This window comes from Limulus polyphemus, unplaced genomic scaffold, assembly GCF_000517525.1.
Source record: "Limulus polyphemus unplaced genomic scaffold, Limulus_polyphemus-2.1.2 Scaffold3005, whole genome shotgun sequence".
NCBI lineage: Eukaryota > Metazoa > Arthropoda > Merostomata > Xiphosura > Limulidae > Limulus > Limulus polyphemus.
Genome location: NW_013668615.1, coordinates 56,856 through 70,637, shown reverse-complemented (window position 1 = coordinate 70,637; position 13,782 = coordinate 56,856). Strand labels below are relative to the sequence as shown.

Here is a 13,782-nt window from a genome sequence, read left to right as displayed (position 1 = left end):
GATGGGGATTCGAACCAGCGACCCTCAGATTGCGAGTTAAGCGCCCTAACCACCTGGCCATACCGGGCCTTTATAAAATAAGAACAGTAATTAGATATGAACAAAGAAGTAAAAATCACTGATTCAGCGATAAGAAAAGATAAAATCAACACTGGCAAAATAGTGCACTGAAGAGACAACCCGATAAAGATAATGAGAAACAAAGCAGCAACGTCGTCAGATCTTAAAAACTAACAAAATAAAGCGCATAATCATTACTTTTCAAATATAATCTCGTCAATCTGCTAAACATTTCCACTTAATTGTTTTTTTCAAAACATAAGAGCGATAATTTTATTTACTAACGAAATGTACAGGACTTTTATGATGTGGTCATAACTTACGAAATATATTTGAAGTTTTAGAACCTTTATTATCACCTACCATTATGAATTGTTCTTCAAGGTTTATAATATGAAGACGTTGGAAATAGTTTGCGAGAAAAGTCAGTAGGTAGACACCTGGTGTTAAAAAATAGAAAAAATTAAATCACTCATGCCAAGTTTATGTTTACAAACGTTTTTATAATTAAAATGTAGTGGTACTTATAATATGAATTCATTTACAAGAAAAGTCAGAAGGTAGACGCCTGGTGTTAAAAATAGAAAAAAAAATCGAATCACTCATGCTAAATTAATGTTTACACAAGTTTTTACATTAAAATGTAATAGAAGTTATAATATGAAGTCGTTGGAAATAATTTGCAAGAAAAGTCAGTAGGTAGACACTCATGCCAAATTATTGTTACATAACAGTTTTATAAGTAAAACGCAAAAAAAAAAATTACATGAAAGACAAGTTTTAAAAATGTATTCTGAATGTTTTTATACAAATACCTTTTGGATGCAGAATTGCTACGAATCCCCCAAAAACATTTTTATAAATCAAAACATTTGGGTTCGGTGGAACGACTGTTTAACTGATTTTTATATTGAACCAACGATGAATATCATTTACATTGTTCATGTTCTTTAAATATTCTCTAATAATCAACAAGTTTTATATTAAAAACACGGTAATACCCAAAAACATCTTTAATACAGACGTTTCGGAATTTCCTTAAATTCCATTATCAGCGTTAATATTAAAATAAAAGTTAGTTCATAATATTTGAACTACAAAAAAAAAACAACAACATTAGCATTGAGCGAATTTTTGTTATATTAACGCTGAGGATGGAATTTAAGGAAATTCCAAAACGTCCGTATTAAAGATGTTTTTTGGTATTGAATGAAACAACATGACTTTTGGACTGAGAGCTTTTCGAGTTGATTGCAAGCTTCAATTTAGACATTTCTAATAAGATTTCACTACTGCAGACTTCAATTAATTTTCTTTAAACGTGTTAACCACTTGAGATGCATTATCTTTCAAAAGTATTTAGGGTAAAAACACAGATTTTTTATGTTTATTAGCATGTTTTCATATATTGTAGCTCTAATAAGTTTATGTTTCAAGAAGGTGGTCCAGAGCTAAAACTCAGTTTTATAACCGTACCCTACATCGTACGATTATAGGTCAGAACTAATAGCGCGTATAAAGACAAAGTGAGTGTTCCACTATGTTTCGGGTCCCCAAAAAAGGAACCTAAGAATTTGAACAAAAACCTTTACAAATATTATGAATATTACAAAAAAGTTTTGTTATAGAATTCATGATACTTCTATACTTGATTATTCTTAGCTGAGGACAAAATAATAAAAACAAACTTTCTTTGTTTAGAATTGGAAGTAACAAACAAACTCACTTCCGAAACAGGAGTCCGGAAGTACAAACTTTTAGCTCGTAGCTCTGTCATCTCTCGACCGATTTGAAATCTAATTATAGTTTTGGACTCAGGAGGTCAAACATTTTCGATTGATACATTTGACCATGCCAAAGGTCTCATAGAGTAATTTACTCTACTCGTGCCTAAAATAATTTCAATTTGAGGGTAGGCTGGTAGAGATCCTGATGAGTAATAAAATCGAATCGGGTATGCGCACGCCCCACGCTTGGTACTGCTGGTGAACAAAAATATAGCTAATAAAAATGAAAATAAAGGTTTCAAAGATGAATTTACTATAATCCTGCCTAAAAGAATTTCAAGTGCCGCGGCTATTGAGGATTCCCTCATGTTTTCTTTTCAAAGATCCAATTGCAACAAAAGTGAGGTACCTCAGAATGGTTATTACTTATATTTTTTATTAAATCATTAGGGGAGGTCTTAGCAAGGATTGTCTAATGTCTTGGTGGAGCCTCAAGCTCAAAAGTTTGGGATCCTCTTCCTTAGATAACCAGAACTTTTATCACCTAACCAATTGTATCTCTTTTAAGTTTAGTAAAAAAAAAACAACAACAAAAAAAGGTTACAAAAGTACTGTTGTGAATCGGTTAGGGACACTTTGAGATTAAAAAAAAATCAACTGGTTTACTGATTTTCCATAAAATAACATATTGCTTCAAGTCACGTACACAAAGTTTTGATAATAAATTGGTTTGAATTTCATAGTAATATCACTTTAATTATAGTAAGCTTGGTACTGTACAACCAAAGCATTGCTCCTTTCAACCAGTTTTCGAGATCTTTTATTTGTTACGTTATCATGTGTAGAACAATAGGTTTAGCTAAGGGCGCAGGTTGACCATATAGTAGAGCTCTGGATTCGACGCTGGGGAAAAGGGTTCGAATTCGTGTGATACCACAGAATATTCCCCACACTTTAAGCTTTAGGTGCGTTATAAGAGTTCCAGTCAATCCCTTCGTTTGGATAATGAGTACTATTGACTAGCTGGTCTGTAGTTCAAAGTCAGAAGTGACGGTTGCTAGCCCTTGTAGCTTGCCATAAAGACAAAATTTCACTAACTTCTAAATCTCAAAAAATATCCCGCAAGCTCACGTATAAATATGTAGGATAGTCATCCTGGTGAAATAAGTAATACAATTGGCTTGACGTATTGTGCAGGACCAAGTATAAGAATATCTCTACAGAGGGTAGCTACTTCTGGGTGAGATGAGAAAGTGTTCCAAAAAACGCCGCAGGATGAGAAAAATAAAGTGGGAAAAAATCAAATCAGAATTATTTAAGAAATTTTAATTTTGGTGAAAATAATCACGTGATAATAAAGACAAATGATTGTTCTTCGTGAACAATTGAAATAAGAATTCTTCAAAAACATGCACGATGTAACACCTAACGAAAAGGCTACGTAAGCTTATTCAATGAGCTAAGTTTAGCGACTTAATTTCAAACTTAAACATTTTCTGATGAAATAAAAAATAGGATAAAATTAAAAATACTAAAAAATAACCATATTAACAATAAATAAAATGCTAAATTTATTTAGCTATTAACTTTTGTTTTTGAGAATATTTTTTTACAGTCTGAAATCTAATTTTTGTTTTTATTTCGGATGATGCAATGGTAACGTCACGTTGTCGTGTTATTTCAAGCATTAAGTTCATAGTGGATATCAACCGTCTAATTACTGAGTTTTAAAAATTCGTCGTTCTCCATGATCACTTTGAAAGATTTCCAAGCCAGTTTGTTTTACTTATCTCCACGTTGTGTATTATGCGATATGTTTAGCAGGAAATGTGAAACTACCCAAACAAAGCAAGAGAGATGTGATATGTATGTTCAACGATAACTGGAGAGCCATACATAGCGTGAGAACAAAATCAGACCAGCGCTTCGTTGCTTTTTTCTTAAAACTTTTGGAGATTCTTTCAGCAATACTGTTAAAGTAAGTCAGTACTATACCTTTGTGGATATAATATCAGTTGCATGACGTCATAACATATAAAATCAACAATAGTGCTTTTATTTGCTTTTTTTTTTCTAGCACAGCTTGATATGACTGTTGTTTTAAGAAGCGTTCAGGCGAGAGAGAAAAAATAGAACCTAAGAAGGTTTTTATTTTTGAATTTCTCCAATGTAAGAATGAGTTGTCAAAAGTTTAAAAGTCACGCTAAGAATACGCCCGTAGCCTAATGGTTAGCGTGGCTGCGAATTGTAAGGTGTAAAGTTCGAGTTTCGATGCCGCTGAACACGTATCACACTTTCATCTGTATAAATGTTAAGAGTGTTAATTCCGTTATTTGACAAAGCTCTTGTAGTGACTAGTGCTTCTGACTGGTAACCCTTGCTCTTGTTAGTAGTCCAAAATTAGGTATGGCTGTATCTGAGTCCTACAGATCTCTAACCTAGTCGTTTTGCCATGTGAGCCATTCAGCTTGAAAATATCAATACCTTGAATTTTTTAACTTGAATTCTCTGAAATTCTTGGTCAAGTGTTCTTAAACTTCCTAATTCTTCAGCCCTTCCTAGAAATGAACACACATGATAAATGGCAATTTTATTTGGATTAGGATGTCCAAAAGATTGTGTCAACTTTGAGCTGGCTTAAATAGTTGATGGTTCCATGGATGTTGATAAGATTGATGTTGTTTTTACGATTACATTTCAGCAAACACCAGATGTAAGATTAACACATCGTCATCAGATCTACATCTTCAGTTTGTTTTTGACTTTTAAGCACAAGTCTGCGAGTATTGAAACCCGAGTTTTAGTGTTATTAGCCCAAGACTTGCTGCCGAGTACCATGCGGGATACATCTTCAGATTGATGGTAACTAGTCTGTCCCTAGTACCATGCAGGATACATATTCAGACAGATGGTAACTAGTCTGTCCCTAGTACCATGAGGGATACATCTTCAGACAGATGGTAACTAGTCTGTCCTTATCAGGTAAGGAATATTTATGGTACTAATATTTTTGTTTATTATGAACAAGTATATGAATTCAAAGTATCTTCATTGCTATCATACGAGTGTTAGTAACTGCAATTTCTATGAACAAGTATATTAATTCAAAGTATCTTCATTGCTATCATACAAGTGTTAGTAACTGCAATTTTTGCCCCATTTTCCCTAATATATTTTGAAAACACCTTTACATCTATCCCCAATTTTTATTTCTGGGTGAAAAACTTAAATTTATTTACAACATTGTATAAGATATCAGTGTACAGGTATATTTATTTTTTGTTTTTGAATTTCGCACAAAGCTAAACGAGGGCTATCTGCGCTAGCCGTCCCTAATTTAGCAGTGTAAGACTAGAGGGAAAGCAGCTAGTCATCACCACCCATCGCCAACACTTGGGCTACTCTTTTACTAACGAATAGTGGGATTGACCGTCACATCATAACGCCACCACGGCTGAAAGGGCGAACATGTTTGGTAGGACGGGGATTCGAACCCACGACCCTCAGATTGCGAGTTAAGTGCCCTAACCACCTGGCCATGCCGGGCCAGGTATAGTTATTACAAACAATCAAGTTATCTTTAATACGGCTAAATTTCCGAAAAGATTGCTCCTTAGTGGCTCATTGGTAAGTCTGCAGGTTTACGATACTAAAAATCGGTTTCGATACCCGTGGTGGGCAGAGCACAAATAGCCCATTATGTAGCTTCATAAAACTAGTTTGGTCTCCAGACTGCAGTTCTTCATCATCAGCCACGAAATATCTGTCCGAATTAAATTGTAACAGTGGAAACTTCTAGAATAAATACAAATCAGACAAGGCCGAATATGAACACAGCCTGAAGCTACAGCATCATATGTTGTATATTATTACTACGTCACTTGCGCAAAATCGAACTGCAATGTTATTATGGTGAACAAGTTAACGCTTCTCCACGGTGAAATGATTGAACTCAGCTCATGCCGAAACAAAAGTATCGCTGACGTATTTGTTTTAACAAAGCACTTACAGTAAAACGTATATTAACGTGCTCATAACTTGATAGTCGACGATACTGCTAAACTCGTAACCTAAAACACACAGTTTGAATCTGAGATTGTTTTCTGTTTCTGCGTGGAAGCCTATCTTTATATCCATTGTGTGCAGGCTATTACCTTTTGTCATGCGTGCGGCATAGATAATGAGAACGATTCCCAGAGGATGTAATTTCATCCCTATCTAAGCATTCTCTTATTAGTTGTTGGAAGCAATGGTTGTTATATATATATATATACCAAACTGGGATTCTAGAAAATGTCTAGGTATAACAGTTAGAAGATCTCAGTTGAGTAATTATCACGGTAAAGCTTTCCAGCGTGTTGCCAAGAGGAAATATTTCCCAGTTATTTTTATCCTAAAGAAGCTGCTAAACATAGAAATGAATGTCGTTTAGTGTTCCCTAAAATTACAGAAGAAAATCTTCTTGCGAAAAGTGCAATAAACTAGAAAAAATCTTCTTATGAAAAGTGCAATAAACTAAAAAATCTTCTTATGAAAAGTGCAATAAACTAAAAAATCGTCTTATGAAAAGTGCAATAAACTAAAAAATCTTATGAAAAGTGCAATAAACCAAAAAAATCTTCTTATGAAAAGAGCAATAAACTAAAAAAATCTTCTTATGAAAAGAGCAATAAACTAAAAAATCTTCTTATGAAAAGTGCAATAAACTAAAAAATTTTCTTATGAAAAGTAGCAATAAACTAAAAAAAATCGTCTTATGAAAAGTGCAATAAACTAAAAAAAATTTCTTATGAAAAGTGCAATAAACTAAAAAAAGGCAGCAGTCATTAATCTAGATGGTGGATGTTATGAAGATTACTGAACGCAAAACAGGTCACGTGTCTATATATATATATATGCCATTGTTTATTTAAAATAGCAACTGATATTTGACAAACTAAAGTTTGTTTGGATTTGTCAAATGGAAATTTGTGGCTAATTTTCTTTATTAATTCACGAATCATTTCTAACTAAGTGTCTAATTTATTAAAGAGATGAAGACTTCTGGAACTTGAATGAACCAACTAGACATTGATATCGGCAATTCCCCAAAACTTAATTATCCTTATTATTTTATCCGGTTTCTTCAGCTTTATTTTAATTTGAAATAACACGTCGAGTAGGAAATGGAAGATATATTTAATAATATTATGTTTTGTTATTAAGAAATTATTTTATTGTTTAAATGTTTCATGAAGATGATAATATTTTGACTTAGAACTTCCTAGATTTATTATCAGATTCAGTAACACGATACTATTTCTTGGCTGTAATAATACATTATCAGAACTTTTTCCTCGACTAAACGAAACTCATACATATTTACCTTCCAGAATGATTATATACTAAGATATAAAAAGGTTTACTCTTTGTCTGTTATTAAGCACAAAGCTATGCAGTAGACCAATGGTTCCCAAAATATTTCAGTCTGAGACTCCCTTGATGTGATTAAAAACGTTTGAGGCCCCCCAACCTACAAAAATGCTTTAACCCTCCCCACTACTATAATATGATGATTGAAAAACAGTGCCGCAGTAAAAAAAATAGCATCTCCTTTCAACATACTGTATCATATAATTAATTCAACATAATTCTTGTGGGCTTATTGTTTATTTATAATTCAAATTAATTCAGCATTTTTGTTTTCGGCTCATTTTTTGCGGCTCCCACTTTGGGAAACACTGCAATAGACTATCTGTGCTGTACTCACCATGGGTAGTATCAAAAACCGATTTTTAGCGATATAAGTCCACAGATTTACCACTTTGTCACTGAGGAGCGATATGAAAAGGTAGCTTCAGTAATAAAAGTCATGTTTCAGTGTATTCCTGGTATTTTATTGACTAATTTAGACGTACTTACTGAAAAATCGCACTAGGAGGCAAAGACACGTTGACCAAAGAACAAATCCTGTTTGCCAAACATGTCGATCGTTTACTAGAACCATCCCAAGGAAGAGAAAGATTATTGTATCACACACCGCGCTGGAAAAACCAAAAACCAAACTGTCACACGTCGAATATTAGATACAGGAATCAATCAACAGTTTACGCAAAAAATGATAACAAATATAAGACTGCAAAATATGTTAGAAGTGATTATAAGCACAAATACATTTATCGTAACAGACGTCTAGCGTACAAGCTAATTTAATGGAATTTTTCTCGTACTTGTAGAACGTTTAATTCCCTCAGACAATGCGTTGTGTTTAAAAGTCAGCAACTCAAAACAACGGGTTAATTTCTTATAACGAATTGAATTAAACATATGGAAAACTAAATAAGTTTTTAGCAAAAACAGTGTATATGATATATTTAAGGGAATTATAGTATTGGTAATTTTATTGATTACATCTTCAAGATTTATATAGATAGAGCTTTTGATATCCTAGTACTTTCAAGATTTATATAGATAGAGAATTTGATATCCTAGTACTTTCAAGATTTATATAGATAGAGAATTTGATATCCTAGTACTTTCAAGATTTATATAGATGGAGTATTTTGTATCCTAGCAAAGTATTAAAACCTGATATAAATGTAAGATTTGAAGGGGATGTTCTTACTTTGATATATATATGTACGTTATATTGCTAATTCATATGCGATATTTTACAAAACCACACACGCACATACATAAACGGAAACATATAAAACTATAGGGAAGCTAGCATGTGGAGGTACAGTATGTCAACGACTGACTAAACACAAAAGCTACAACTTCTTTTTTAATATACATATTTTATTAAACCTCTATTGCACGTACTAAAAACAAGATAATAAAAATAGTTAATTTAAAAATGGGAATAGGGATCGTCAAAAAGTACAGAAACAAGTTGAATCAAAATGCAGAGATTATATTTTCAAGCCTATAACTTCGAGTACAACGGAAGACGCTCACAACAACATCGCATATATTATGTATTTATAGCCACGTAAATCAACTTTCAATGAAAAATAATCAACTTTTTAAATAGGTCATGGACATTCGCAGCGTTTCATATAGTATATCTGTCTACGTTTTGGTGCAAAATACCCAACTGATTTTGTTGTAGGCTTGAGAAAAAAAAAGATTAATAATAATAAATTAATACTAGAATACACACACATAATTTCAGCGATGTACGAAAATCAGTTGATAAAATCACCTCTCACAAGAGAAGAAAAATATTTGGTAATCGTCTACTGTTAGCAAACGCATTGAAACAGTCGCAGAAAACCATGTAGAAACAAAGTACAACAGTGAACTTGAGAAACAATAAAGAACAGCGAACTCAAGAAATGATGAATTCTCAACGTGGCAGTTTCCAATTAATGCGCTATAAGATGCACAAAGTATTTTCCAATTAATGCGCATTAGTAAAACGACGGATGTTTTCAATGGTAGAAAGTAAAGGACTTAGAGAAATTCTTTAGGGAGAAAAAACGAAGGCGCTTGAATTAATTTTAAATCTACCCTATGACATACTGGATACTGCGTTCATTACCAGTGTCCAAATTTCAGTAAAATATTCGTAGCCGTTTTTTCTATAGTGGCTTGTAAAAGTATAATCAATAATAATAAGGATGGAGACACTTTTATACATATATATACATTGTTTACTTTAAGAAAACGAAGCGCTTCCTATTAGTATAAACTGAGCATTTCCGACTAGTATAATGGTGCTTAAACGGATTCTACATTTCTGCGATGCTTGTAATGGCTTTGAAGAACTTATGTTGATGGCGAAGAAGAACTTAGAAAATTTTAGAGGGTGAAAATCTCGACTCTAAAGAATCAACTTAAAAATAACCCTACAACCTTTGCAGGAGTTTGCTTAATAGCTGTGCATAGATTTTGACGCAGTATACCAAGTCGTTTTTTTTTTTGTAGGCTTCGGTGTTTGAATGGCTTGGAAGTGAAACTTGGCCAGTAGATATGAAAATACTGATAAAGTCTCTTCTTCTCTTCCAAGAATCAACAGAAAAATAGTCCTATGGCCTGCGCAATAATTATTTTAGTAGGTTTGCCCAGGTTTAAATAAAATATACTCAGCTTTCTATTTTCTGTAGACTTTTGAAACAAAAATAATGAGAATAATAATAATAATAATATGAAGAGCAAATCGATGAATTTTGTCTAACATTCGGAAAATCAACTTTTTTTGCTATTATCAATATGTTAGCGGCCTTAGCCATTGAGATAGAATGTCTTGAGTGTTGTTTCAAGAACAAGTCTGGTTTTAAGATGGTTTTTGTACGTATGCTATATTAAAGATTTTGTGAAATTTCTTGGCGAACCCTATTATGATGAAGAACAAATGGATAAACTTTGAATTTGTCTAACGATCGGAAAAACAACGTTGTTGCTATCATTAATATTTTAGTAGCCTTAGCCATTGAAATAGAAGGCCTTGAGTGTTGTTTCAAGAACAGATGCTTTTTGCCCGTATGTTTTATTAGCATTTTTGTGAAATTCCTGGAAGATCCCTATTATGAACTACTAGAGAGGTTGATATAAGATAATACAGTGAAAAAATGTTTTATTGAAATATATATATTGGTAATTTACAATAGGGTACGTTACCTGTAGGTAAAATTGTTCAGTTGATGAGTCAATAAAAATAATTCCATGGTTTCAATTAAAAATTCCTTATAATTATGTATTAATTCAATATATTTGGAACATTATTTTATATTTTTTGAAAAATAGTGAGCAATAGTAAAAAATTCGAACTCACCTCAACATTTTACTGAAGTATTTCACAGTTGTGTACGTCTTTCTGGAAATGTTGAAGAACGCATATTGGGCTTGCACGAGACCGCAGGCTATAATACTGAGGAAGTAAAATTGAAGTGAAACAGTGGTTTAAATTATAACTTTTTGTTTGTTTGTTTGTTGGATTTAGCACAAAGATACACGAGGGATATCTGCGCTAGCCATCCCTAATTTTGAAGTGACAGACTAGACAGAAGGCAGTTATTCAACAACACCCATCGCAAACTCTTTGGGTGCACTTGTCAGATCGAATAGTGGGATTTGACTGTCTTTGTTATAACGTGCCCAAATCGGGGGGTACATTTTTTTTCCCGTAAAAGATCGCGAACCATAGAACCTCAGCTCCACAGTCCACCATGCTAACCACTAGGCCGCGTTCGGCTTATAAATTATGCCACAATTAGCGAACCCGTGGGTCTATGGCCCACATTTAAAGGACCACTATAATGCTGAACCCGTGGTCTATTGTCCACATTTACAGGTCCATTATAATGCTAAACCCGTGGGTCTATGGCCCACATTTAAAGGGTCACTATAATACTGAAACCGTGGGTCTGTGGCCCACATTTAAAGGGCCACTATAATGCAAATGTAATGCTTGAACTTCTATTTTGCATATTTTCAGTTTAATGATAAAATTCACTCTTATAACTAATGTTGCGAAAAGTAATTCGTAGATCTACTCATTTACGTTCTCTAATGTAAAGCAAATGTGGATCGGCTTTCGGGGAATCCCCGTAAAAGTGTTTTTTTGCGAAATACCCTGGTTCCTTAAGGGCTTGAGTGAAAAGTTTTATCTTTCTGCGAATCTCGAGTCCGAGAGAATTCGTTTAGCACTACTTAGAAGTTGATGATCCCAGCGGTTTAGAAGAAGGGGACTCCAGGAAATCCCCGAGTTTCTCAAGAGGTGGGGTGAAAAATTATACCTTTGTACAAACGTTGTATTGGACAGAGACTTACAAGTTGGGGTGACTAGCGGTTTAGAAAGAGTTACGTGACACACACATACAGACACTGAATCTCATTATGTATACTAGCGTATAGCCTGTCAGGAATGATGGGGCAAATACTACCACCCTCACCCCATAGTATACCTTAATCTCATAGTTCATAGCTAACTGAAATAAATAAATTTTGCGAAATCATGATAGACCAACAAAGAGGCAGAAAGGTGCAGTCAAGGCAGCCAAACGTCGGTAAGTTCTTTTGTGAGCCAATCAAAATTAAGATCATTCATGAAATGAATTTGTGGCATATTCATAGAACAATTATTGGTAAAAATCAGTTGGATTAACAACTTCTAATATATATATATATATAATACAACGCGTTTTGCTAACACTATGTTCCAACATTGGCTTTTATTTCATTTTACTTACCAACAAAAGTATAACCTAATATTGTTGTTAGAGAACACTAATATTTTCTAAGCGACAAGACAATTATTAAACCTGCTGATAAAGGTGGCGCTATAGTAGTATGGCGCAAAGATCTGTACCTTGCTGAAGCAGAAAAACAACTTTCTGACATTAATTTTTACCACACGTTAACTTGCGATCCGCTACGCCATTTAACTTGAATATTAAAACTACCATTAACGATTTGATTCTTACAGGTAACTTGCCATCGGATGTTACTTATCTAATTGTTAGTTATACCAGAACCTCAGAATTTTACCTCCTCCCTAAGATTCATAAACCAGGGAAGCCTGGTCGCACGATAATTTCCACCTGTAATTGCTCCATCGAATTAATTTCGTCTTTCCTTGATGACATCCTTATGCCTATCGTCTCGTCTCTTCCTAGTTACATAAAAGACACGACACATTCACTCCGAACCTTCGACAATTTTTAATTCTCTGGTAGTGAACAATATACATTCATCATGGGCATACAAACACTCTACACATCAATTCCCCATAACGATGGTCTGAAAGTCCTCAAACATTACCTAGATCTGCGTTCTTTACTAAATCCCTCACACGTACACTCTTATGTCTTGCCGAACTTGTATTAACCTTGAACGGATTCTTCTTTAATTGCAAATTTTATCAACAAACAAAAGGTGTTGCTATGGTTACTAAAATGGGTCCTGCTTCATTGTTTGTTGGTTACATAGAGAATAAGATTTTCTCCACTTATCAAGGAACACTTTCCTACTCTTTACAAACGTTATATTGATGACACTGTTGGTGCAACCAGCACACCATTGTGCGACTTAAATCATGTTTCACACTTCGTTTCCTCCTTCCATCCAGCGTTTACCTTCACATGGACAGTTTCCTCAAAGAGATTACACTTTTTAGACACTCTCGTCTCCATTGAACATTGTCTTTTATTGATTTCAGTACACCTGAAACCCACTGATTCCCATTCTTATCTCTGCTACAACTCTTCCCATCCACGTCATACGTTTCAGTCTCTTCCATATTCCCAATTCCTAAGACTGCGCAGACTCTGCAATGAACAAATTGATTACGAGTCGAAATGTGAAGATATGAAAGATTTCTTTATCAGTCGTTTCTACCCCAAGTCTTTAATAGAAAAAGCCGCCCAACGCGCCCATTCTGTAACTTGACAATACACCCAAACACCTAAATCCAAGTATACAAACTCTCGAATACCATTTATCTTTACTTGCCATCCTAATACCTGTAATCAAACAAAACTTCAACATCTCCACTGTCGACCCCAGAACTTCCAAAATTTGTAAAGAACCCCCACTTGTCAGTTATAGACACGATAAAAGTATAAAAAACATTTTAGTCCACAGTATCATCCAGAAATCTAACCCTAGTGGGAACCCGGGTACAGCTTGTTGTCACAGAAAGAAATGCGTCACCTGCCAATATGGTAACACCACAACATCCATATCTGTCCAATATGTTAACACCACAACATCCATATCTGGCCAATATGTTAACACCATAACATCCATATCTGCCCAATATGTTAACATCATAACATCCATATCTGGCCAATATGTTAACACCACAACATCCATATCTGCCCAATATGTTAACATCATAACACCCATATCTGGCCAATATGTTAACACCATAACATCCATATCTGCCCAATATGTTAACATCATAACACCCATATCTGGCCAATATGTTAACACCATAACATCCATATCTGTCCAATATGTTAACATCATAACACCCATATCTGGCCAATATGTTAACACCATAACATCC

General features: G+C 34.1%; 1 protein-coding gene across 3 annotated transcripts in view; it reads right to left on the bottom strand.

Annotated features, from left to right (window-relative positions):
• Positions 1-13,782, bottom strand: part of LOC106468431 (Na(+)/H(+) exchanger protein 7-like) — an 81,408-nt gene that overhangs the window by 19,550 nt on the left and 48,076 nt on the right. For all 3 annotated transcript variants that reach the window (XM_022396759.1, XM_022396760.1, XM_013928858.2), the window contains exons 14-16: positions 10,546-10,641; positions 7,689-7,810; positions 424-500 (exon numbers count right to left, since the gene is read on the bottom strand). In XM_022396759.1, coding sequence (XP_022252467.1) covers positions 424-500; positions 7,689-7,810; positions 10,546-10,641 — 295 coding nt within the window. The remainder of the gene's footprint in view (positions 1-423; positions 501-7,688; positions 7,811-10,545; positions 10,642-13,782) is intronic.